This window comes from Euleptes europaea, chromosome 2 (genome assembly GCF_029931775.1).
Source record: "Euleptes europaea isolate rEulEur1 chromosome 2, rEulEur1.hap1, whole genome shotgun sequence".
Taxonomy (NCBI): domain Eukaryota; kingdom Metazoa; phylum Chordata; class Lepidosauria; order Squamata; family Sphaerodactylidae; genus Euleptes; species Euleptes europaea.
In genome coordinates, this window is record NC_079313.1 from 19,309,587 (window position 1) to 19,334,873 (window position 25,287).

General features: G+C 44.8%; 1 protein-coding gene across 1 annotated transcript in view; it reads left to right on the top strand.

The window, feature by feature from the left end:
- The first annotated feature begins 12,121 nt into the window (after positions 1–12,121).
- LOC130493849 (flavin-containing monooxygenase 1-like) overlaps positions 12,122–25,287 on the top strand; it is a 35,714-nt gene continuing 22,548 nt past the window's right edge. Inside the window, exons 1-2 of the mRNA XM_056867440.1 lie at positions 12,122–12,216; positions 20,922–21,058. Coding sequence (XP_056723418.1) covers positions 20,927–21,058 — 132 coding nt within the window. The 5' untranslated portion in view covers positions 12,122–12,216; positions 20,922–20,926. The remainder of the gene's footprint in view (positions 12,217–20,921; positions 21,059–25,287) is intronic.

The window sequence follows — 25,287 nt, forward strand, 5'->3', positions numbered from 1 at the left end:
TTCTGGATTCATATTTAGTCAGCATCCAGAAAACCTGGGAAAATCCATTTCTCTGCATTTGGCCCACATTTTCAGAGACCTGTTTTATCTCAAATTTGAAAACGCGGGCAAAACGCGGGGAAATGCAGGGAGAGAGCGAGGCAACCTCTGATGGTCAGAGATGGCATCCGTAATCCAGACAAAGACCTGAAGTCATCGGAGGGATGACCACGAGAGAAACAGCCATGCATAAAAGGCCAAGGTCTTGGGCAGGAGGAATTCTTCAAATCTGTCTGAGCAGAGTGGTAAGGGACAAGCCCCTCAAAGAGGAATTAGATGCCAACTTGGTTACAACGTTAGGCAAGAACTAACCAAGATGCTAGTGAGGTTTACTGGATTTAATCCTAAAGATGTCAAGTGCTGCCACCTTCATCCACTATATACGTTTCACCATACTCTTCTTACCATGATCCTATTCAGATTCTTGTATTTTGCGTGGAACCTCTCTTGTGATCCCCGGCAGTGTCCCCCGCCCCACTTATAATTCCCTACAGATCTTCAGTTGTCCATTTTCCGAAACTTTGCAAGCAATGCCTTTTTGTACCTCCCACATTCCACAGAAATCAAATCAAGGCTAAAATATATATCTGTCTCAAAGAAAGAAATATTTATATCATATATGCATGTGTTATCAGCTCCTTTTTTGTATCATATATGCATGTGTTGTCAGCTCCTTGGGAAGGGATGTGTCCTCTTACACCCTGTTGTCAGGATCAGGCGTCTGTCCCTAGCATCCCATAAGCAAACTCATCCAGACTGGTAGATCTGAAGCAGTAATACTTTATTAGGAGCAATGGACAGATAAAAGAACTGACTGCCCACAGGCAGGCGAGGCTGGTAATGGCAAACACAGGCCAGTTACGTTTAAAGGCACTACAGGCTAAAAGGTAAACATCCCTAGGCAACCCTGAGATAAGCGGTTCCCAGGAAGACAGACTAAACAATACCACAGCTGCAGAAAAACAGGACGAGCTAAACTGGACACAGACGTTTACAGGCATGAGAACCAAGGTCTCGACGTGTAGCCAGAACCTGGCCTAACTCATATCAAGAGCCTTTACTCCAGCTAAAAGGCAAAAGGCCTGACACCTGTAAAGCAACAAGTTAATATATAAATAATAAATGCTCTATTGGCAATATTTTCGTTGCTTATTTTAATCCCTGGGAATTACATCTGTGCAATATGGTTGCTATGCAAAGGGTGGCAATAGCTAACCACCTCTGTTCATCTCTTGCCTTGAAAATCCCACGAGTGATTGAGATAAGTTGGTTGTGACTTGACAGCACATTATTAATTTGGGCCATTGGTTTGTACACAATCTTCCCCCCACTCCCAGGCTGAACAAATGCACAGAGCAAACAGGGATTTCTTGAAATTTACAGTACAATGAAATTTACAATCCTAAGGGTTGTATCCTTCTAAACCTATTAGTCAGTCTAAGTTGGGGCAAGACCCCTATGCATCTAGTCTAGGTTGCCAGGTCCCCCCTCTCCTCTGGTGGGAGGTTTGTGGAGTGGAGCTGAAGCTGAAGCAGGGATCGTGTGTGCGTGGCTGAGCCAACACACCTGGAAGTGATGCTTCACAAGGGGTCTTTTACCACTTAAACTGGGAGTTTGAGTGGTAAAAGTGTGGCACTTCCGTGTGTGTGTGTGTGTGAGAGAGAGAGAGAGAGAGAGAGTTTCTTTGCAAATGTCCCTAACCATTTTCAAGTGTGTGATGTGGATGCTTGCAAAAATTCAAGCATTTTGAGATCAAACATGGGGATGCCCTAGGGTTGCCAACTGCCAGGTAGTTGGGAGAAAATAAGTACCAACACAACGTAAATGCAACCTAAGTTTAGTACAGTGAAAAAGTGCACAGTGAACAAACAACAAACATTACAAGCAGGAAAAATACATGGACGGTGGAAAAAAACGGATAGTGTGAAACGCAGTCCGGATTAACTTTAACGTTTTCACCGCCGCGCAAGCGGCTTCATCAGCACACCGTTCTAATATCGGGAGACAAGGCTCCCGGCCTCAACCTTGCAGCTCCTGGAATGTGACTCTTAGTCCATTGAAATCACCGTCCTTCTGATGGACTTTGCTTGTTGAAGCCTTTTGGACTTTAGTAAGAACTTCAGTGAAGATTGTTGAAGATTCCGTGAGACTCTTTGAGAGCCATGTATTTTTCCTGCTTGTAATGTTTGTTGTTTGTTCACTGTGCACTTTTTCACTGTACTAAACTTAGGTTGCATTTACGTTGTGTTGGTACTTATTTTCTCCCAAATTCCATTAGTACCAAGTGCCTCTTTTCTCCAACTGCCAGGTAGTAGCAGGAGATCTCCTGCTAATTCAACCGATCTCCAGCCGATAGAGATCAGATCACCTGGAGAAAAATGGCCGCTTTGGCAATTGAACTCTATGGCATTGAAGTCCCTCCCCTCCCCAAACCCCACCCTCCTCAGGCTCCGCCCCAAAAATCTCCTGCCGGTGGCGAAGAGGGACCTGGCAACCCTAGGATGCCCATTCATCACTTATTACATTAAGGGAGGTGTTTTATTGCACTTGGGTTTTCCATTTCCCTCGTTTTGAAGCTGTGGTGCGGGAAGACACAGCTGATATTCCACTTCGAAATGTTACGATTGTGCTAGGATTGCCAGCTGAGTGTTGGTAACTGGCAAGAGGTTTAGGGGCAGGGAGATGCAAAGGGGGGTATAGGCATTGTGACGTCACTTCCAGATACACCCTGGAAATATGTCATCCCTTTGTTGGTGCAACACTCTCGGTGGAATCCTAGATCATGCTGATGGGATGATGTAACTTTTGCCTTTGCAATGTTTATCCTCCCCCCCACTGTGCTACTGAATGGTGGTGGCCACCAAAGGCGTCAGGTCCTGCTAGATTGTACCCTGAACATGTATGGCAAATTTAATTTCACTATATCCACATTCAGTGGAATTATCACTTTGCAGACAAAGGAACAGAATGCTGAATAGTTAATTTTACCAAAGACTTCCCATTGTCCAGCCAGAAAAACCATCATTACCGACGACCATAAATCAGCGGCCTTCAAAGCCCTGCCTAAATGTATACATGTCGTAAGATCCATTTTCTTTTTAGGAACTGGATTTGGACATCTTTGATGGGAAAGGGTTCACGGGTTTTAGAGGTAAAATGATGACCTGCAAGCAAGCAAGCAAAAGTGAACATCCCAGGGCTTCGGAGCTACCATGATAAAATACTCCATTCTGACATCTCATTATCTTCACCTCTGCTCTGGCCTTCACGTGAAGCAGAATGAGGTGATACATTCCTGAAGTGGTAGTGCGGACAGTAGCACTCCAGGCTACAGGTGTGGTCACTGGTCTTGGATCTTGCCTAGAATTTCCACAGGTGCAAAGATGGTACACTCCAAACTGCCAAGTTCTGCGCTGTTGCTATTAAAATACGCAGAGCTTTATTAGAGAATGATTGTTAGAATATTTCACAATTTTATCAATTTTAATGTGATAATTTTAACCAGGGGTTGCTTTTATTGACCTTACACCTTTGTATGTACGGGCAGTCTGAGATTCTGCCTGCGCAAAACTATTGTGTCTGGAAATTTTGATGTGTTGGCACGGGATTGGTACCGTATTAATAAACTTGAAACTTGGCAGGCACAAAGATGGGGCAATTGTTGCTGATCCCCCCCTTGCCTGGGAGGCCATAGTTTATTTTAACTGCTTAAATGATTTTAGCATCATTGTATGGGGTGAGGCTGGGTGGGAGGAGAATTAGTTGGCTCTTCTTTGTGTTGGCTCTCTAGCCCCACCCTGTCATCTACCAGCCACCACTGGAGAACTCCTTTTCTCTCTCTCTTTCCCCTTCTTTTCTGTTTGACATGGTGTTTTTATTGGGTTTACAAGAACACAATGGGATGGGAGGAGTCCTTGGGAAGAGAGAATTTTAAAGGGGGAGGAGTCGGGTAAAACACCAGTGGGACAAATTAAAGGGATTGTTAGATCAGTACGGACATCGCATGCTCACTTTGGTCTTTTATGCATGGCTGTTTCACTCACCATCACCCCTCCGACAACTTTGAGTCTTTTGTGTTGATTATGCATGCCATTTCCAACTGTCAGAGGTCACCTCGCCCTCGCCCTGCCTTTCCCCACATTTTGCCCGCGTTTTCAGAGACCTGTTTTACAGTATCACAGATTTGAAAATGCAGACAAAATGCGGGGAAAGGTAGGGGGAGAGCAAGGTGACCTCTGACTGTTGGAAACGGCAGGCATAATCAGCACAAAGTCCCGAAGTCGTCGGAGGGGTGATGTCGAGGGAAACAGCCATGTATAAAATACCTTCATTGGTACCCTCTTTCTCACAGACATCTGATCTCATAAAGGTGTGATTTAGCAAAAGCGTAGTTCCCTGCCGATTTTCGTTTGGAGCAGAAAGACAAATGTCTGGCATTTTTTAAAGCTCACCAAGCCACCTCAGCATTTTACCCTGAGGGAGGTTTCTAGGTTTGACATGAATCATACATGGGATGTGGCAGCAAACGTCAGTCAACACCTGACAGGGAACTGCAACCAGGGTCAAAGCACTTGATACAAACTTGTAGTCACACGTAGGATCAGGAGATCTCACCTTCAAAGTGTTCTGTAGTTTCATTCTGCTCAGGAGTGCTGCTAGGGGGAGGAAGGGCTTCAGGATTCCCTGCCATGCCATTTTCACCAGTGGAAATGGCTGTGTCATAATATGTCACACATATTATGTGCTTTGACCCTTAGACCCAGAGGTTTCTAAACAGGTATTGGTCAGCATGGTGTAGTGGTTAAGAGCGGAGGTGTAGTGGTTTGATGGTTAAGGGCGGTGGTTAGGAGTGGTGGAGTCTAATCTGGAGAACTGGGTTAGATTCTCCGCTCCTCCACATGAGCGGCAGACTCTAATCTGGTGAACTGGGTTGGTTTCCCCACTCCTACACATGAAGCCAGCTGGGTGACTTGGGCTAGTCACAGAGCTCTCTCAGCCCCACCTACCTCACAGGGTGTCTATTGTGAGGAGGGGAAGGTGATTGTAAGCTGGTTTGATTCTTCCTCAAGTGGTAGAGAAAGTCAGCATATAAAAACCAACCCCTCTTCTTCTTCTTTTGTCAGTAAAGTCAGCGTGGAGGGTCGAGGGGCAGTCCCATCTGTCGATAGTCATCCATTCCCGGCTCCGCTCTCTTTCCTCCCTGTAGAAGTCGGTTAACGGTCCCCGGTAAGAGCAGTCGAGGTTAGGGTCCGTCGCTGGCCATCGGACGACCCTCCTGAAGGCGCTGTCGGTCCCGGCCATACCCCGTAGCTTGGCGTGTGTTGGCAGAGAGGTCCACGGCAGCTCCTCGGCGAACTCCGACGGGCGCCGTCCCGGGGTTGCTTCTTCCCGGTTTCCCCCATCGAGAGGGGCCGTTCTCTGCCAGTCCCCTGGGCAGGGTCCCTCTTCCGCTCGGAACAGGTTGTTGGATCGAGTAGACATCTTTTTCAGGCACAAACGAAAAGGAAAAAAAAGATGGATTCTAGCCTACTGTCAGGCCTCAGCAACACGTTGCGTTTCTTGCAAAGGAACTTCACTCCAGACGTTGCAGCGAGTTAAAAGTTTATTTCAGAAAGACAGCGAGTTCAGCAGGTCACAGAGACTTAAGGCTAGAATACAGACATGGGGGACTATCAGTACATATATAGGGTAAATACAATGGGATTGATTAGGTTTTAGAAACAAAGAAACAATACAGAAGTTAACTACCGGTAAAGACTTAAGACGACGCATACAGGAAATAAACCCGAGCGTTAAGTTTTTAAAAAGGCACGTGTGTTCAAAATGTAATGTTCACATTGGCGTTCAGTGGTACAATATACCTGTGTCTGGGTCGCACCTGTTGTCCTACTTGTTTTGAGAGTTACGTTGCAAGAACAATTTTGTTGAAGTGTGTCTGGGATCGAATATTTTCGTGAGGGCGCGAGTCAAGAAAACCCTCCCATGCTCTTCGTTGCCTGGAGCAGTTGTGAGTCAGTATCCCTTTCCACAAGCGTCTCTGGTAAATGAGCTGTGAGGCATTCAAAGTTCTCCATGGACAGGGCAGGTGGGTTGTGGAGCAAGACTGCAGAATACTTCTGATTGATTGTAGCCTCATTTGAAGGAAATGGAAACAGCTATTAGGGGTAGAGCTACCGATGTCTTTAGCAAATGTGTTAGAAAATCTGTGAAAGTAATATGGAAATGGCATGGAGAGGAAGGATTTGTAGAAGCGAATAAGCAGAAGAGAGGTTGTTTAATCCTCCATGTGCTTTCTAATATACGAATGCCGTCAAGCTTTCTGTACCCCTCCCCCCCATCAGACTTACTTTGGAACTCAGTTAGGGAAAGGCATTTTAGGGTAAAACTTCCAGCATAGTGGTGCCAGGTGTAGTGGTTAAGAGCGGTGGACTCTAATCTGGAGAACCGGGTTTGATTCCCCACTCTTCCACATGAAGCCAGCTGGGGGACCTTGGGCTAGTCACGGTTCTCTCTGAACTCTCTCAGCCCACCTACCTCACAAGGTGTTTGTTGTGGAGAGAGGAAGGGAAGGGGATTGTATGCCACTTTGAGACTCCTTACAGTAGAGAAAAGTGGCATATAAAACCAACTCTTCTTCTTCATCCTCACTCCCATGTGCTGATTCTATACTACAAGTTTTCCCCCACCCCCATTCTCACACTAGGGATACAAGGCAAACATTGATTGGGACCCCTGTGCTTCCTTCCTAAGATCTAGTTCCAGCCTTAAATTTCTGTGGTGTGGACTTCCTTGCCTTACTAGAACAATAGAAGAGTAAACATTGCCATCAATGGCTTAATCTCTGATTAGTAAATCTTTGGTTTCCCCTGATACATAGGTCCAGTTTTTCCACAAATTGATGCCCTTTTATAACATGTTACCTTTGGGCTTAGTACCAAGTTCAAATTGTGCAAACATTTCTCCAGTACAAATTCAATATCTTCATTACCCCGAAATGTTGCCAGAGGTTTCCCTTGAAGCTGAAACTTGACATTCTCAAAACCCAGTCAGAAAACAGATTTTTGGCAGCTGAAGGAGGCTGAAGAATTTGGGCCACTTCTGAGAAACAAGAATTAAAAACATGAGTCGCAAGATGTGCTTCAAGGAGTCACAAGATGTGCTTCAAGAAGAACTTAAACATTCAAGTTCCAGAGGCGGTAGCCATAGGGTTCCCAACCTCCAGGTAGTAGCTGGAGATCTCTTGCTGATCTCTCCAGCCGATAGAGATCAGTTCACCTGGAGAAAATGGCCGCTTTGGCAATTGGACTCTATGGCATTGAAGTCCCTCCCCTCCTCATCCACCCTCCTCAGGATCCACTGCAAAAACTTCCAGCCGGTGGCAGCACAACAGCATCAAAACCTGTGCACACTTGAAGATTGACCCCTGGAGGATTTACATAGGTGTTCTAAAAGCTGCAATACTCACCCAGTAAAGTTAATGGAACAGGTTGGCAAGGGCAGAGCGGCACCCAAAAGTCACCACTACAAGATAGTCCTAGTAGCAAAAAGAACAGAATTCCCTTTCTTTTCTCCTACAGCTCCCACTCAAAACCTTCCCACTGAGAATCGACATCATGTATTGGAAGATGATTCTCCATCCAACAAGTGTCAGAGAGATCCCCAACCTGACAAAGCTTATCAGCAACAAAGAAACCCAGGAACCAAACCCTACAACAAATGCTGATGGTACCCTGTCTCCAAAACTACTTGTAATACTATTAGGGACTAACACCACCCGTTCCATTGTTGTCCATCTGCACATCATATGTTTGTGATGGCATTCTGCCATTTACATAGGCCATAGGCCAATGTCTCTATGCAACAGAATAGAAACAAAGCAGACACTTACAATTTCATGTTGTAATACAGACCTCAGATGCAAGGTTTCATATTGCAACTGAGCACGATGATGCTTGGAGGCATCTGCTGAGGGTGCTAATGATCATGTTGACAATACCCTAATGGTTCCCCTGTTATTTTGAAAACATACTTCCTGCAGCCATGGTGTTAGAAAATCGCACCCAGGTGTGTGAGATGTATTGGAAGGATGATGTGGGAGAAAAGCTTCTCCAGCTCATCCTCGAAGAAACCATGTTTGAAAGATTTGGGAGCAACATGCTTCTGTCCTTCCACAGTCATTTACGGGGCCTTCTTAGGGTATACATGGAATTGTGCCTAAACCTGGTAGAAATTCAAATGGGTGAAGGTGAACTTTTAAAAAAAATTATACCGCAGGCGCCACCTGGACGGTAGCAATCCAACTTATCATGCAGTTATGAAATAGCTTCAAGAAAATACCCAAAACAGTACATTTTTCTACGTGACCTAAATTACCATAAACTTGAAATATAACAACTATACAACCACCTCCCCCTTTTGTTCTTGACAGCTCACCCTGGGGGGGTGGGGGTGGGGAGAACTAGTCTTCTTTTCTGGTAAATATAGTATTTCATTACAACTTCTAGCATAATACATAGATAAGCTTTGCAAGATAAAGGGTTGTATGGGAAATCATAGGGCGAAAACGCACGGTCGCTTTAGCCTCCTTTATTCCCTGTTTCAGCCAGGATTCAGCCAGGATTGAACACACGGTATAAAAACCAACTATTCTTCTTCTTTTTCAAATGGAAGACATACATGAAACTGCCTCATGACTAACCCTAAGCATGTTCTCCCAAAACATGAACAGGGTGTAACTTAGCAAAAATAGCCAGAATAGTGAAGGGACAGGATTGTTGCTCAAAACTGATGAGGTCAGTTACCTTTAGAAAGTTCAAGTCTTCTGGGCCAAATGAATTTCATCTTCTGGTATTAAAGAAAAGTTTCTGTGGTGCTCTCAGGTACCTCCCTCTGCAATCTCTGAGAAATCCTGGAGAACTAAAGAATCTTGGAGAACAGACTAGAGAATAGAGATATAGGCAGATGTTGTCCTGATTTTTAGAAAAGGCAAAAGGATTTAGAAACAACAGACTGGTCTGACTTAGAGTAGACAATAAAGCTTTTGATCTTTATGCATTTTGAAACTGCTGGGGTTAGGAGAAGCCAGCTTGGATGTGTCTTGCCAAATTAATATTGCCAAACTAAACAGTGCACTCTTTTTGGCCAGATTACTAGTCTATTGTTGGGCAATGCTCTTGCTCCCTGAACAGCCCAGACTAGCCTTAAGATAAGCAGAGTCATAAGAACATAAGAAAGGCCCTGCTGGATCAGTCCAAGGTCATTCAAGTCTGTTCACACAGTGGTCAACCAGGTGCCTCTAGGAAGCCCACAAACAAGATGACTGCAGCAGAATTGTCCTGCCTGCGTTCCACAGCACCTAATATAATAGGCATGCTCCTCTGATACTAGTCAGATAGTAGTGTTAGTGTTAGTGTTAGTGTTAGTAGTAGTAGTAGTAGTAGTAGTAGTAGTAGTAGTAAATGCTTTAAAGTTGAAACCAATTTATGGCAACCCCTCACAGGGTTTTCAAGGAAAGAGATCATCAAGTTCATCAAGACAAATCCCCCATAATATTTTGGTTAACAAACTGGGTAATGGGGCTAGATGATATTCCGGTGAATGCGCAGCTGGCTGGAGAACCATGCTCAAAGAGATTATTAATGGCACCCTCAATCTGGAAGGAAAGTCTTGAGTAAGGTGCTTCAGGGCTCAGTCCTGGTACTCCTTATTTTAAAAATATATCATTGACTTTAATGAAGGCATAGAGGGATTACTTATCTCATTTGCAGATGGCACAAAACTGGGAGGGATTACTAACACTTGGGTGCTACATATGAAAAAGATCTCGTGATTCCCATCTATCACAAGCTGAATATGATTTGGCAGTAGGATGCGACTGCAAAAAGTGTTAATAGGACTTAAGGTTGCAGTAGAAGCATAGGAGCCAAGTTTTTTTTTTTTTAAGTTCCACTCTACTCTGTGCTGGCTAGACCTTACATGGGGTACTGGCTCCAGTTCTGGATGCTAGGAGGCAACATCAGGGAAAGCCTTGGTCGCTGTACCTTATTGGTTGTTCCTCCAGGTTATCTGGTTGGCCACTGTGTGAAACAGGATGCTGGACTAGATGGACCACTGGACTGATTCTGCAAAGCACCTCTTATGTTCTTGTTCTGAACTGGAATGCTTGTGTTTATACATCGGTAAAACACTGGTCATTTACAAATATAGTCTATGTATTTAGTTTGCCATGAAAATTCAAAGTATTGTTTGTGATTTAAACTGTTGTGGCCATGCATTATGGTAAGATACATATTTCATAATTGCATGGTTTCTTCTAATGATCTAATAAAATATGAATAACAGAAAAGGAATTCACCAGTAAGCTTGCCATCTTCTCAATCCAACCCCACTGCTCTGACTTTAAGAGTCATGTGACTTGCTGATGGTAATCACTGAGAAAGTATGTTGGCATGGTGTAAAATCCTTCACTTGCCAAACCCTACAAATGAATCTGCTGTGAAAGGCACAGGACAAGATCAACAACTCTTGCTTTCCCATTGGGTTAGCACTCTTCCTTGCTGTTGTGGCATGGGGAGGAAGCTATTGACTGAGCTTGAAAAGTTCTAAAAGCCACCTTGGGCCAGTAGAGCTAGTCACTTGCAGCTCATTCCTGACATGCTCCGGTGGCTGGGACCAAAGATCCTTTGGAGACCGTCAAAGGCCGGTGCCGGTGCAAGGGCCCACAGCGCCGGCATCCGGGTGGTGCACATTGGCGTTTGTGGCCCCAGCGCTGGCGTGCAGGACCGGCTGCTGGTTGCTGGCCGCTGCTGCAGCAGTACCAGGCCCGGATGCCACTGGAGCCTGCCACTGGCGTCCGGACGCCAGCAAAGGCCGCCGCGCATCTCGGGAGGCTTTCCCTGGGCATCATGGCACCGGCCAGGGGGCGGGGGCGCTGTTAGGCAGCCTCCTGAGCAGTCCCGTTTTGGGAATGCCCCCTTTTTTCTGGCTTTTAGGTGGCGTATCTCAGCCAGGAAAAAAAAACTATGTGGGTGCACGGTTTTTTGGCACCGGGTGGAGGTTTCGGTTGTCCTCACAACTGTGGTCCTTCTTTCAGAATGGTTGGGATTCCTGCACTAGAGGTCAAAGGTCAGCTGTTTATCAATAAGGTGGTCACTCAATCTTCCTCCACCTTGGATTTTCAAGCAGTCAGGAAAACATATCCCCTGAGGGTTTTCTGTGTCTTTAGTGTCTTTACCCCTCAACAAATTATGTGGCAGATTCTTAGATAGTCTAATCAAACAGAGAGCCTGCCTGCGCGAAAAGGCAAAGACAGAAACACCCATTTTGTTTTATTCAGTTGTGATTTATATTCTTCTTTAAGATCTTCTCTTATTACTCCATTGATTTAACACTTTCCTGTATCCTCACAACTATCATTTAATCTGTCTGCCATCTGGTAAAAGTAAGTCTGTTACTCTCTCCGTAGTTTATTATTTAACAGCCGCTTTGAAGAAACACTGAAAGTTATAATCAAGTTGTGCCTAAAGGCTCATTTACATACAGGCGCCCATTTTGCGCGGGTACCGGAACTTTAATGTGATGTGCAAGGATTCGGCAGAAACATGGGCATTATCACCTAGTAATTCTTGGAGTATAAAGTTGGTCTTAAAGGCGCAGGACTGAAGCCAGCACCCCATTTGGCAAGGCTACCTCCACTTCGTAGGAATTGTACAGGCTGCAGAACTGGTTTGAGGATCATCCTTTCTTGCCAGACAAGTTGTTTAGCATTATTGGTTTTTTGGGTGCCACAGCACAACTGTTTGTTGCTTTTAATGTAACAGCTACTATACTTAAGAATGAAGCTCGAGGTGGTCTACTGTTCATTCTTTCCATTGCAACTCAAGGGATTCGTTCGGGTTTCTTTCAATTTGGGGGTAGTACAAATCTGGGTCGTAACATCAGATCTGGACATTGATCAAAGGGCTCCTTTCCACGTCCTGACAAAGTTCTCTCGGATAACACCACCCCAAAAGGGGTGTTTTCTCTGCACACGGACTGCCTCCCTTTCTCACTGCTACCTTCTGTTTCTCAAATATTTGTGCTGCTTCAATTAGGAACAAATTCATCCAGAGCTGCCTGAGCAAACTTGGGAAACCACTGCAAATTCCAACGAGGCTTCCATCCACACTGGCAAGAGAGGTAAGAGAAAAATAGCCTGCAGGTCTCTCTGTCAACAGAAAGGAAAAGAACTGAACAGAAATATGGTCAATTTGCATGTCTCTGCTTAAATGTGCATGTGGAGCTGGGGGATATTTTCTCATAATGTATCCCCTGAAACTTTGATCAAAGGGTTGTACTTAGTCTACATAAATTTGTTTGTATGTATCAGATGAACGTTTTTGACGTTGCCATGCTCCTCAAGCAATATCAATTTCACATGTATAGAGATACAGATATTCAGGACTTTTAATATTGAAATGGTATTGGATATGAGAGGAGATCTCAGAAGCTAAGCAGGGTCGGTACTTGGCAGCGAGGCCACCAAGGAAGACTCTGCAGAGGAAGGCAAAGGCTGTGGCTTGGTGGTAGGGGTCTTGATAAGGCAAAGAATACGAGACGTAGAAAGACAGCATGATCTGAATAGACTTAAAAATGTCTGTTACAATTGAAATACCCTTACTAATGTGACCCCGATGCCATATCTTGTTCATCTGGAAAATCTTGATTATAGGAGGGCCTTCACCTTGTTACACTGCAATGCTCTCCCTTCAGCTATAATGGAAGGTAGATACAAGAAGATCCCCTATGGTGAACGTCTATGCCCTTGTTCTGATGGGAGCATAGAGACCCTTGAACATGCCATTTATGACTGCAAAATTTATAATAAAATAAGAGAAGACATTTCCCTTGTAATAGCTGACCACTCAGGGAGCACTAGAGCGACTCACCTTTCTAACTTGCTCTCAGTTAAAGACTCTGAGCTAATTTTTAAAATGGCCAAATTTGGATGGCGAATCATGAAGGCTAGACGAGCTTGGGTCGAACCCAACGAATGAGTTTTAACTGTGTTCTAGTTACGCTTATGTTTTTTAATAGTTCCCCTACGAATGTTTGATTATATATTTATTGATGCATTGATGTATATAGCTACTGCTTCTATTATGTAAAAGTTTTTTATTGTTGGTCTGGGACCGTATTAAACATTTCGTTCGGCTTGGTGGTAGAGCATCTGCTTGGCATGCAGAAGGTCCCAGGTTCAGTCCCTGGCTTCTCCAGTTAAAGCCACTAGGCAAGTAGGTGATGGGAAAGACCTCTGCCTGAGATCCTGGGGAGCTGCTGACTTGGATGGACCAAGGATCTGACTCAGTATAAGGCAGCTTCATATGTTCTTGTGTTCACCTCTGCTTTTCATATGCCTTGAAAGCCCCTTGCTGGGGTCGCCATAAGTCAGCTGTGACTGGCACTTTACACACACATTGGAAATAAGATTCCTCAGAACCCCAAAGTATTTTTATTGTGTTACTTCAAAGATAGATTCAAAAAATCTATCTAGAAATTGTGTTAAACATGTTAATATCTGCATGTTTACATATTACTTATTATTGGAAATGTACAGACATACTTACAACTTCAGGATGGTTATACAGCTAGGAATGTAGCATATTTGACTATATTAACATATTACAGAGAGTCATTATTTAATAACCGTTTATTTGTGGATACATCTCTTGAATAATGGACTTTCTTTGTAATGTTTTGGAACAATAAGCATAAGGAGGGTATGCAATCCTATGTCTTATTTGAATGACAGTAATTTCCTTTACTTGTTTGCTCATGTGTTATATATGGTAGTGGAAAGTGCCATCAAGTCACAGCTAATTTATGGCTACCCCATAAAGGCAAGAGTCATTCGGAGGTGATTTGCTATTACCTGGCTCCGTGTGAGAGTTCTGAGAGAACTGTGACTGGCCCAAGGTCAGCTAGCAGGCTTCATGTGCAGGAGTGGGGAATCAAACCTGGTTCTTGAGATTAGAGTCCCACACTTAACCACTACACCACAGTGGCTCCTATGTTATATGGAACTCTCTGCTTTCTGTAAGATATTAACAATTTTGAATAATTCTTTTTAAAGGAGGAAGGTTGCTAGTTGAGCAATGTCCAGGAGGCATATTCTCACGTCTTTGACGGCTCAGTGATATCAAGAAGATAGCTGATGAATTTATTCATACCATGGAAATAGATATTATCATCTGCTAGTATTTATACATGAAACACATAAAGATGCTGTTGAAAAAGCTGACAGTCTTAGAAGGAACAAGACAGACATCAGGGATTCACACCATGTAATGAAACTTTTCCACCACTTATATACATGCAAAGAACATGTGTGTGTGTGTGTGTAATGTGCTCTCAAGTTGCAGCTGACTTATGGTCAAGTGAGTCTGGGAAGTAATAAATGCCCCTTTGTGGGAGGACATAGTTACAATGGCCTTAAAAGAGGTGGTTATGGAACCCTTTCTGAAGAAGAAAGCATCTCTGGACCCCACTGACCTAAGTAATTATTGCCCAGTGGTCAGCATTCATTTCTGGGGAGCAAGGTGCTTAAGCAGGTGATTGATGGCTATGCAGCTTCAGGCATTCTTGGAGGAGACGGATTATCTAGACCCATTTCAATCTGGATTGAGCCCTGGGTTATGGACAGAAATAGCCTTGGTCACCATGGCTTTTATGCACAGGTTGTTTACAGCGCCATCAAGCTCTGAGTTCTTCAGGGCTTTGTTTTCATTATGCATGTATTTTCCAACCTTTAGAAGTCGCCTCCCCTCGAGTTTTCCTCATGTTTTGTGGATGCTGTTTTACCCTGAGTTTAATGTCTGCCTCGATCCCAAATCAAACACTTACCCTGTGCATAGGTGTCAATTCTGGGTTTTCTCCCCATACTCATTCTCGCTTCTCCCACTTGCCTCTCCTTCCCATCCAATCCCTCCCCTCGAAGCTGGAATACTGTGCAGCTGCTTATTTGGTCAGTTTCACAGTGAGTGTATCAGTTTCGGACCTCAGCATGATCAAACAGGTTTTTTGTTTGTTTGTGACTAGTGAGAACAGTGAAATAATCACAAAGAGCCATGAGGCTGCTTATTTGGTCAGTTTCACAGTGGGTGTGTCAGTTTCAGACCTCAGCCAGATGGAGAAGTGTGAGAAAACAGCTTACCCAGCCCAGTTGATGTGGAGTTACACAGAGAACCTACACACAGAGAGACGACCACGGATGCATGCAAGAAGGGAAGCACTTGGTCAAAAGGGCAGCTGGGGGGGATTCAAACAACAGAAAGTGGCAGGGAAAATTAAGATCTATGGGGGAATTTCTGGCTGCAAAACCTCTCAGCGGAAATTACTTTTATTGCACCATCTTTTGTTTTAGCATGGTTTAGGATAGTTTTATTGTTTTAAAGGAATGAAATTATTATGCCTGTGGGCTGGTTTTAAATGTTGTAACCCTCCCTGAGCCTGGCTTTGGGTAGGGAGGGCAAGATATATAAATCTAAGATAATAAATAAATAAATAAATAACAGAGGGAAAACTGATGGAAAAGTCGGGGTGGGAGAGAGTTTGCGGTGAATTGCGGCTATTCTGTCCAGTTAAAATGAAAGAATCCCACCACATGGCTGGTGGGACCTGGTGATGTACTTTTTAAAAACAGACTACAGCCAATCACAAAGCAGTATTTGAAGGGGGCAGGGAATAATGCCTACGCCATTAGTTCTGAAGTTCTGCATTTTCCCTGGTGATGCATAAATTTAACACCAAGTACTTCAGGAATTTCTTGGGGGGGGGGCTGTGCACAGTGATTTGAGAATTCAAGTTCAAATACTGTGCATCAAGAGAGCAGCATATCCAGCTGAAACTACCCATGCATAAAAGGCCTGAGTTTAATGTCTGCCTTGATCCCAAAGCAGGTCCTGTGCATACTTGTCAATTTGGGGTTTTCTCCCCATGCCCATTCTCACTTCTCCCTCCCACTTGTCTTTCCCCATTATCCAACCCCTCTCCTCAAAGCTGGAATACTATGAGGCTGCTTATTGGTCAGTTTCACAGTGAGTGTTGGTCAGTTTCAGACCTCAGCCTGATCCAACACGGTTTTTTGTTTGCAACTAGCGAGAATGCTGAAATAATCCCAAGACCTATATGGCTGCTTATTTGAAGAAGAAGAAGAGTTGGTTTTTATATGCCAACTTTCTTTATCACTTAAGGAAGAATCAAACTGGCTTACAATCATCTTCCTTTCCCCTCCGTGCAACAGACACCCTGTGAGGTAGGTGAGGCTGAGAGAGCTCTAAGATAACTGTGACTAGCACAAGGTCACCCAGCTGGCTTTATTGGTAGGAGTGGGAAAACCTACCTGGTCCACATATTAGCCTCCACCACTCGTGTGGAGGAGTGGGGAATCAAAACCGGTTCTCCAGATTAGAGTCCACCGCTCCAAACCTCCACTCTTAACCACTACACCACGCTGGCTCTCTCAGTTTCACAGCAAGTATTGCTCAGTTTCAGACATCAGCTTCATAGAACAGTTTTTTTTTTTAATTGACTAGTGAGAATGCTGAAATAATCACAAACTACCTATGAGGCTGCTTATTTGGTCAGTTTCACAGCAAGTGCTGGTCAGTTTCAGACCCTTGTGCAGAGTGATCTGAGAATTCCTCTGCAAATACTGTGCATCAAGAGAGCAGCATATCCAATGGAAACAACCCATGCATAAAAGGCTTAAGATTTCCAGACTTTAGTTCTCATTATCTAGCTTGTCTTGTCTGAGTTATTGTTGGCCCCCTTAAATTTCTTGCCTTGCATTCTGCTGACTTTTAAATTTTTGCATGCAAAAGTACAACTGCATCTCATTATTCCATTTCTGATTTGTTTGATTTGGGGGTTCCCTTTTTCTGTTTTGCATTTAATCTGAAAGTAGTTTCTTAAATGGATCAATTCTTTAACTCTTGATCCCCCCCCCCCCCGGTCTCTCATTTAAAATATTCACTGTTCCATTACTTCAGCTCTGTCTGGCATCTTCTTGCTTTGGGGAGTTCACTTCCAGTCCACTTCCTGGCCAGCGCCGTAACGCCCTGAGAACACCTCCCGGGATGCCGTTACGCCCTGGGAACGCCTCCTGGGACGCTGTTATGCCCCGGGAACGCCTCCCGGGTCGCCGCCTCCAGGGTAGCTGCATACAGCAGTTCCACGGGGGTTGAGTAGGGTTGCCAGGTCCCCCCTCTCTTCTGGCGGGAGGCTTTTGGGGCAGAGCTCAAAGGGTCACAAGCGCGCTGGCACGCGTGCACATCACTTCCGGTTTACAACTGGAAGTGCCGCTACATGAGGAGCCTTATGAGTGGTAAAGGGCCGCTTGCGATGCAGCACTTCCGGGTGTAAACCAGAAGTGGGGCGCCGGCATGCGCACGTGACCCTTTGAGGTACAGTGCAGCTGAACCATCTCCTGAGCTGCTGGCCAGCTGTCTCCTGAGCCGCAGCACAGTTCAACTACCCCTAGGGTTGCCAATCTCCAGGTACTAGCTGGAGATCTCCTGCTATTACAACTGATCTCCAGCCAATAGAGACCAGATCACCTGGAGAAAATGGTCACTTTGGCAATTGGACTCTATGGCATTGAAGTCCCTCTCCTACCCAAACCCCTCCCTCCTCACCTGAAAAATCTCCCGCGGGTTGCAAAGAGGGACCTGGCAACCCTAGTCCCTACACAGAGGGAGGCAATGGCAAACCACCCCTGAATGTCTCCTGCCTTGAAAACCCTAAGGGGTCACCATAAAATGGCTGGGACTTGAAGACAAAACAAAAACAAAACCTGGTGGTGGGTGGCCAGGATTTATTAGGAATTCTACATTAGCCAGCAGGATCAGCTGTTTACTGGCAGACTCCCTACCTAAGTTGCTGGCAGTCATCTTGGATATGGTGATTAAGTCCTGGGGGATCTCACCATCTATGCCAAGGATGGTCTTCTGGACAAGTTCCAGGGTTCCCCATACTTGTCGGAAGTTGTATGTCCCCCCCCCCTCCAATGGTCTTCAGATGCTTAGGGAGGTCTGCCTGTCAGTATGCAAACCCTCAGTTGAAGGGAGCAGCTAAATACCTGAGTGGATTGCGAAAGATTTACTCTCTGGACTTGGAGAGAAGGTATGCATATTTACTGAGGAATCTGATCAGTATTTAGACTGTCCACTTAACATAGTTCCGAGTCCACAGGTTTGTATAAGTTGTACAGAAGAATTTTAAAATGGCAGCCTGAGAAGCTCAAGCAACTGCCCCAGAGTTAATTTTTAACTGGGGACTTTCCCTGAAGAGGGATCCATTTTCAAAAGGGTACAGCAGCCTTTCACTGTTCAGATTGGCAACCCTACTTGGGAAATTCTGGAAATTTGGGGATGGTCCCTGAGTAGGGTTGCCAGGTCCCTCTTCTCCAGCTGGAGGCTTTTGCGAGCGCGCGTGAGTGCGCGCTCCGACGCATGTGTGTCACTTCCGGTTTAGAACAAAAAGGCAAAAGGGGCACACATTGATTTCACATTGAGGCACTAACCTGGTCATTACATGAACTCACTAGTACTAAAAGTTCGTGTTTTATTCAGTTTGATTTCATGGACTTATTTGAATTTGTGCATGTATTATAGGCACCTATGAGTTGAGAAGTTATCAACTTTCAGGAGTGCTTAAATTTATAGCAAAAATATGTATATAGTGATGTAAGTGTGTTACTGTTATTATTAGTTTGAGCCATCGTGATGACTGTTTTCTCTAGTTTCTACTCTACCAGCATAGGTTCTTGTTTTTTATAGTGTTCTAAACCTCCAGGTGGTGGCTGGAGATCTCCTGCTATTACAACTTATTTCCAGCCAATAAAGATCAGTTCACCTGGAGAAAATGGCCGCTTTGGCAATTGGACTCTATGGCATTAAAGTCCCTGCCCTCCATAAACCCCGTCCTCCTTTGGCTCCGCCCCAAACCCCTCCCGCTGGTGGCAAAGAGGGACCTGGCAACCCTATGACAACCGTAAGTATGGCATCTCTGGGGTGCCAGTGAAGCATTAGAACATCTATGACAATAAGACAGATCGGGGTCCTCTGGTGAGTTACCAAGGAACCAGCCAACCTGCTGCAGAAGAGCAGAGAAACAAAGATGTGGTGGTTTTATTTATATAGGTTATTTAGCACAGAAAGCAAAATGACTCTCTGGGGAATTTTTTCACGGAGATTTGCTGCGCCTTCGAATCTGATGGTTCTTTTCTTTGCATTGTTTTTCTGAGTCACGTTGCACTGACTCTCAGTCACTGGGTACTTTGATATAACACCTCACGTCAATTATGCAACTGTTAATATGCCAGTTAGGCACTTGACCTATGATTTACCCCTGATAAATGTACATAATTGCTTTACATCTTCTAGTTTCAGTCCTTTGCTGTGTAGGGTGTAATTAGTATACTGTAAAGACTGGAGCCCCATGGTGCAGAGTGGTAATCTGCAGTACTGCAGTCCAAGCTCTGCTCACAACCTGAGTTCGATCCCGACAGAAGTTGGTTTCAGGTAGCCAGCTCAAGGCTGACTCAGCCTTTTCTTCTGTTTTAGTATTATTTTAATTTGTATTTTAGTTATAATGAATGATCATATGGAGACTGACTGAAGACATGATATTTATATTTACAACCTCTGTAACCCTTTTAATTCTATGTATGTAATAGCATTCTGGTCTAGGACCATAATGAATACTTACCTACCTACCTGGTGCAGAGTGGTAAGCTGCACTGCTGCAGTCCAAGCTCTGCTCACGACCTGAGTTCGATCCCGATGGAAGTTGGTTTCAGGTAGCCGGCTCAAGGTTGACTCAGCCTTCCATCCTTCCGAGGTCGGTCAAATGAGGACCCAGCTTGCTGGGGTAAAGGGAAGATGACTGGGGAAGGGACTAGCAAACCACCCCGTAAACAAAAGTCTGCCTAGGATGTGACATCACCCCATGGATCAGGAATGACCCGGTGCTTGCACAGGGGACCTTTACCTTTACCTTAAAGACAGTGTAAGAGTTCAGAATCAAGTTGAACTCAATCCCTTTTCAGTTAGTGCAACTTTAGTGTTCAAACTACGTATAAGGGGAGATCCTCCCATGATCCTCCAAATATGCACGGCCTCTGCTTTGAGTGAATGGAACAGTGAATGTATTTTCGGCTTCAGTATGCACAAGCAGGGGACAGGTCCCACAAGTATGTCATCAAAAAAAGGGGGGGAGGGTAATCTTGCATTCACATAAAAGTTTTATGCATATAACATTTGAGGGGGGGTGGTCATCTAACATTCAGGGTCATCTTGCTTTCAAGTAAGTACGGTAACTGTTATGGCCAACAGCAATTTTTTAAACAATTGTTAAACAATTTTTGAACATTAAATCAGATAGGAAACCCCTAGGTCAGACCCTCTTTGCCTTATTTGTAAATTCACCTGATGGACTTAGACAAAACACAGTCACTCCATCTCAGACATATGATTTCAAGGATTGTGAGGATTACTGAGATAATGTATGCGTGGCTCACTGAACGCATTAATGTGCTGTATATGCAAACATTGCGTAGGAGCTTTTGGATCTGTTCCATTTGCAGAGGTGCTTTCTTGTAGCAGAAGAAAAAAACCCTTCCCCTGCCTATTGAATTTCACTCTATGTGAGAGTGTACGTATGTTCAAGGATTCTTCAGACAAAGAACTTTGGAAGAGGTGTGGTTTAAGAACTTGCAATCTTTCAACAGTTGTGGCATTAAACCTTCCCTTTTCTTCATCAGGAGCCAACCCATGTGAGGAGCTGATTCAGGAAAGCCATTGATTCCACCCTTTAAATACCTCCTTTGTATGTCCTCTTTCAAGGAACCATGGCCAAGCGAGTGGCCATCGTTGGGGCAGGCGTGAGTGGGCTGACCTCAATCAAGTGCTGCCTGGATGAGGGGTTGGAGCCCACCTGCTTTGAGAGGACCAGTGACATTGGAGGAGTGTGGCGATTCACGGTGAGTTGGAAGGCAGGTGTTCCCTGCACCGTCTCTGGGGCCCACTGATTCCCATGATCTGGGGTAGGACAAATGAGGCTACAGGGTGAGGGGTGACCATTCGCTTCTGGAGGTACCGCACCGCCTTCCCTAGATAAGGCAAACATTCACATTCAAAAGTAAGTCAAGCCGAAATTTCGTTTTTGAATATTTGATTGGCAACATTTGAAATGCTGGTTCGTTTTTTGACATGCTTGTGATAATTCTGCCAATTCTACTCCACAGCGAATGCATTTAGACCAACTTTAATGGAACAAACAGCAACAAGTGACTAGGACAACACGTGCATTTTCCAGCTTCCCACTCCTGTTGCAGCCTGGTGTGCCCCCTTCACATTGGGCCATGAGCGATAGTAGACCTCAGAGCTCATCTGAATGTTACAAAAGACATAAGAAAGGCTGTGTTGGATCAGACCAAGGCCCATCAATCCAGCAGTCTGTTCAGACAGTGACTAACCAGATGCCTCTAGGAAGCCCACAAACAAAACGACTGCAGCAGCATTGTCCTGCCTGTGCTCCAAACAACCTCATATAATGGGCACGGTCCTCTGATATGGTAGAGAATAGGAGTCCCGGGAAGAGGGGTGGTGGGTTGTCAAGCCCCTCTGCACTGTCTGCACAGGCAGCGCAGAGGGGTTTAAAGACCCCCCGCCTCTCTTCCCAGGACTCCCGGGAAGAGGGGCGGTGGGTTATCAAGCCCCTCTGCACTGTCTGCGCAGGCAGCGCAGAGGGGTTTAAAGACCCCCCCCGCCTCTCTTCCCGGGAATCCGGGGAAGAGGGGCGGTGGGTTGTCAAGCCCCTCTGCGCTGTCTGCGCAGGCAGCGCAGAAGGGTTTAAAGACCCCCCCCCTGAAGGCGCACGGGGGGCCCTTTAAATAGATTTGAGCCTCCCAGCTGGGAGGTGCAGATCTGTTTAAAGAGCCCCCCGCGCGCCTTCAGGGGGCTTCCCTGAAGCCGGGCAGGGGGCTCTTTAAACAGATCTGTTTCCCCCCCGCCCGGCTTCAGGGAAGCCCCCTGAAGCCAGGCGGGGGGCTCTTTAAACAGATATGTGCCTCTCGGCCAGGAGGCGCAGATCTGTTTAAAGGGCCCCCCGCGCGCCTTCAGCGAAGCCCCATGAAGGCGCATGGGGGAGAGCCGAACCCGGAATTTGCCGAATTTATTCCCCGAACACCCCGAAGTCGGGGGAAATTCGGCAGTTTTTCGGTTCAGGACGAACCGAATCAACAGCCCTAGTTCTAAGTTTTGTAGCTCCCAGAGTATATCATTTGTTTGCTGTAGTTGTTTTTTCCTCCATGCAGTGTTCTTCTGAATCATAAAGCCCCTCAATACCGCCTTAAAGGCATCCTAAATTGTATTTAGATTAGTTTCACCATTCATGTTGTCAGGGCTCACCTGTTCTCCCGTGGGTTGCTCTGTGTCACACGCTCCCCTTTTTCCCTCCTTCGCTTACCCCGCCTCACACTTTAGACCGTCGGCACCCCTTTTTCCCATTTTGCTTTGCCTCAGACTTCTGAGTTATAGAGACCACTCGTCTCTCGCTGTCACTCGTGGCTTCTTTGGAGGCAGACTACCCATTCTTCGTGATCGCCTCCTACACCCGTCTCCTCCTCGGCCAGCAAAACTAACTCCCTTCTTAACCTTTTCCCTGCAGAACCTGCCCCACCCACCAATTAACATCGGTCGCCTTCTTTCTCTCATTCAGGTGTTGCATCATCACCCCTGAACCTTCTTTCCCTTCTGACTCTCCCCTTCCTTCTGATTAACCCACTGTTTTCCCCTTTCCCCCCCTGCCTGTGTTTCTTCTGTCTTATTGGCTGTCTTTCCTTTGTCTTGCGATCCCCTGTCTTCCTCTCCATCTAATCTCCCCTGCGGTCCTCCCCTCTCTTCTTGCCCCTGCTCTCTCTCCCTTACTGCTTCCCCCTCTGGAGAAACCAAGCGGAACTCTCTGCCCGGAGTGCCAGGTGCGGCACAATGATAATCTCAAAATAGTCTTTAATTAAAGTATACAATTCAGTTTTTATTTTGTCATCTCTTAAAAGCCTTAATCTCCATCTGAATGCTTGTCTGTTGTTCCATTCAAAGGAAACCGGGTTATGGTCCAAAAAAGTCCTTGGTATTAAATGCACCTTACGCAGTTGCGTAAAAATGGACTTACTTGTCCATATCATGTCTATACGGGAGTGTGATTCATGTCTTGCTGAGAAAAAAGTATACTCTCTGGCTGATAAATTCATTGTTCTCCAAATGTCTTGTATTTTAAATTCCTCCATAATTTGAAAAAATGTCTTAGGAAGGCAGCCTTCCTTATCATCTTTGGCTCTCGTCTTTTTGTCAATCAAACTGTCAATAACTCCATTAAAGTCACCCATCATCAATATCTGTTCTTCAGCATATTGCGATAAAGTATCGTGGAGTTGTTTATAAAATTGTGCTTTTCCATCATTAGGTGCATAGATCCCTACCACCAATGTCTTTTGGCCTAGTATTTTAGTCCTAATTAAAGTATTCTACCCTCCTCATCTTTATATACAAGCTCAGGAGCCATAGAAGCATGTGCATATATAACTACTCCTTTGGTTTTTGTTTTAGATGAGGAGATAAAGGCCTGTTCTTGTCTTTCTTTGAGATATGAGTTTTCTGCAAACATATTAAGGAATATTTTTGTTTTTGTAAAAATTTAAAAATCCTTCTTCTCTTCACTTTTTCATTTAAACCATTTACATTCCACGAAATTACTTTAACCATGTTGTCAGGGTATTGAAACGTAAATTTATATTCCACCCGTTGCTCCTTTTACTGAGTCATCCTCCTCTTCTTGAAGTTGATCTTCTCCCTGATCCAGTGTGAGGCCAGTCAGTTCTTTCCTGTACTTGTGCAGAAACTTCCCAACATCTTCCATCGTAGTGATGACACATTTTACTTCTTTGTAGGTAAATGTGAGTCCTTGTGGTAACAGCCATCTATATCTTATTCCATTTTTCCTCAATGTCATTGTAAAGTCTTTGAAGATATTTCTTTTAGTCATCAAATGTCTGGGAATGTCCTTGAGAAGTATTAATGAGTTGCCTTCCAGAACTATTAGATCTTTATAGTGTAGTTGCATAATAATATATTTCATTCATGACATCTCTTGCCTTTGCTCTCTTCAATCTTGAAGGCAGAGGCATCCTATAGATTCTGTTAATTGCATGGTCTAACTCTTGTTCTTTTATGTGGAATAAGGTAGCCAGTGCTTTCACCATTGTTTCTCTTGTGTCACCACAATCTTCAGGAAGGTTTCGTAGATGTAGATTAGGTTCCCTCACTTTCAAGTCCATCATAGCAAGTTGATCTTTCATGGCTTCTCCCTGTGTTTGAATTGTTTCCAGTTGTTTGTCATGACTCTCAACTTTTTTCTTCACATCCTTATGTTCTTCAGACATTTTCTTGACAGAAGTGTCCATTGTCTTCATGTCTGATTGCAGTGAGGTAACTGAGCCTTTACCTCCTGCACCTCTTTTGTGACAGTATCCAATTTGTTAGCTAACATCTCAGTCAGCTGGTTCATCTGTTTTTCTTGCTGTTTAGACATTTGTTCCATTTGTTTAGTAAAAGCATCTGAATTTTCTTTATTTTTTTTTATTTGTGATCCAATAGCGGTTCAGTAATTTATTAGGTTGACTCAGTTCAGTAATTTATTAGGTTGACTCATCCTTCCATCCTTCCAAGGTCAGTAAAATGAGTCCCAGTTTACTGGGGGTAAAGTGTAGATGACTGGGGAAGGCAATGGCAAACCACTCTGTAAACACAGTCTGCCTAGTAAACGTCAGGATGTGACATCACCCCATGAGTCAGGAATGACCCAGTGCTTGCACAGGGGACTACCTTTACCTTTTTAATTTATTAGCATTATTGAGCAGCAGGCAGAATTTCGTGCCCATTTGGCAGATTGTGCAGATACAACTCTACCAACGAATTTGTCACTGAACCTTCCAAAGCCTCTTCTCCCAGATCATGAGGGAGCCAGTGTGGTGTAGTGGTTAAGAGTTGTGGTTTGGAGCTGAGGAGTCTGATTTGGAGAACCGGGTTTGATTCACCATTCCTCCACATGAGCAGCGGAGGCTAATTTGGTGAACCAGGTTGGTTTCCCCACTCTTACACATGAAATCAGCTGGATGACCTTGGGCTAGTCACTCTCTCTCAGCCCCACCTA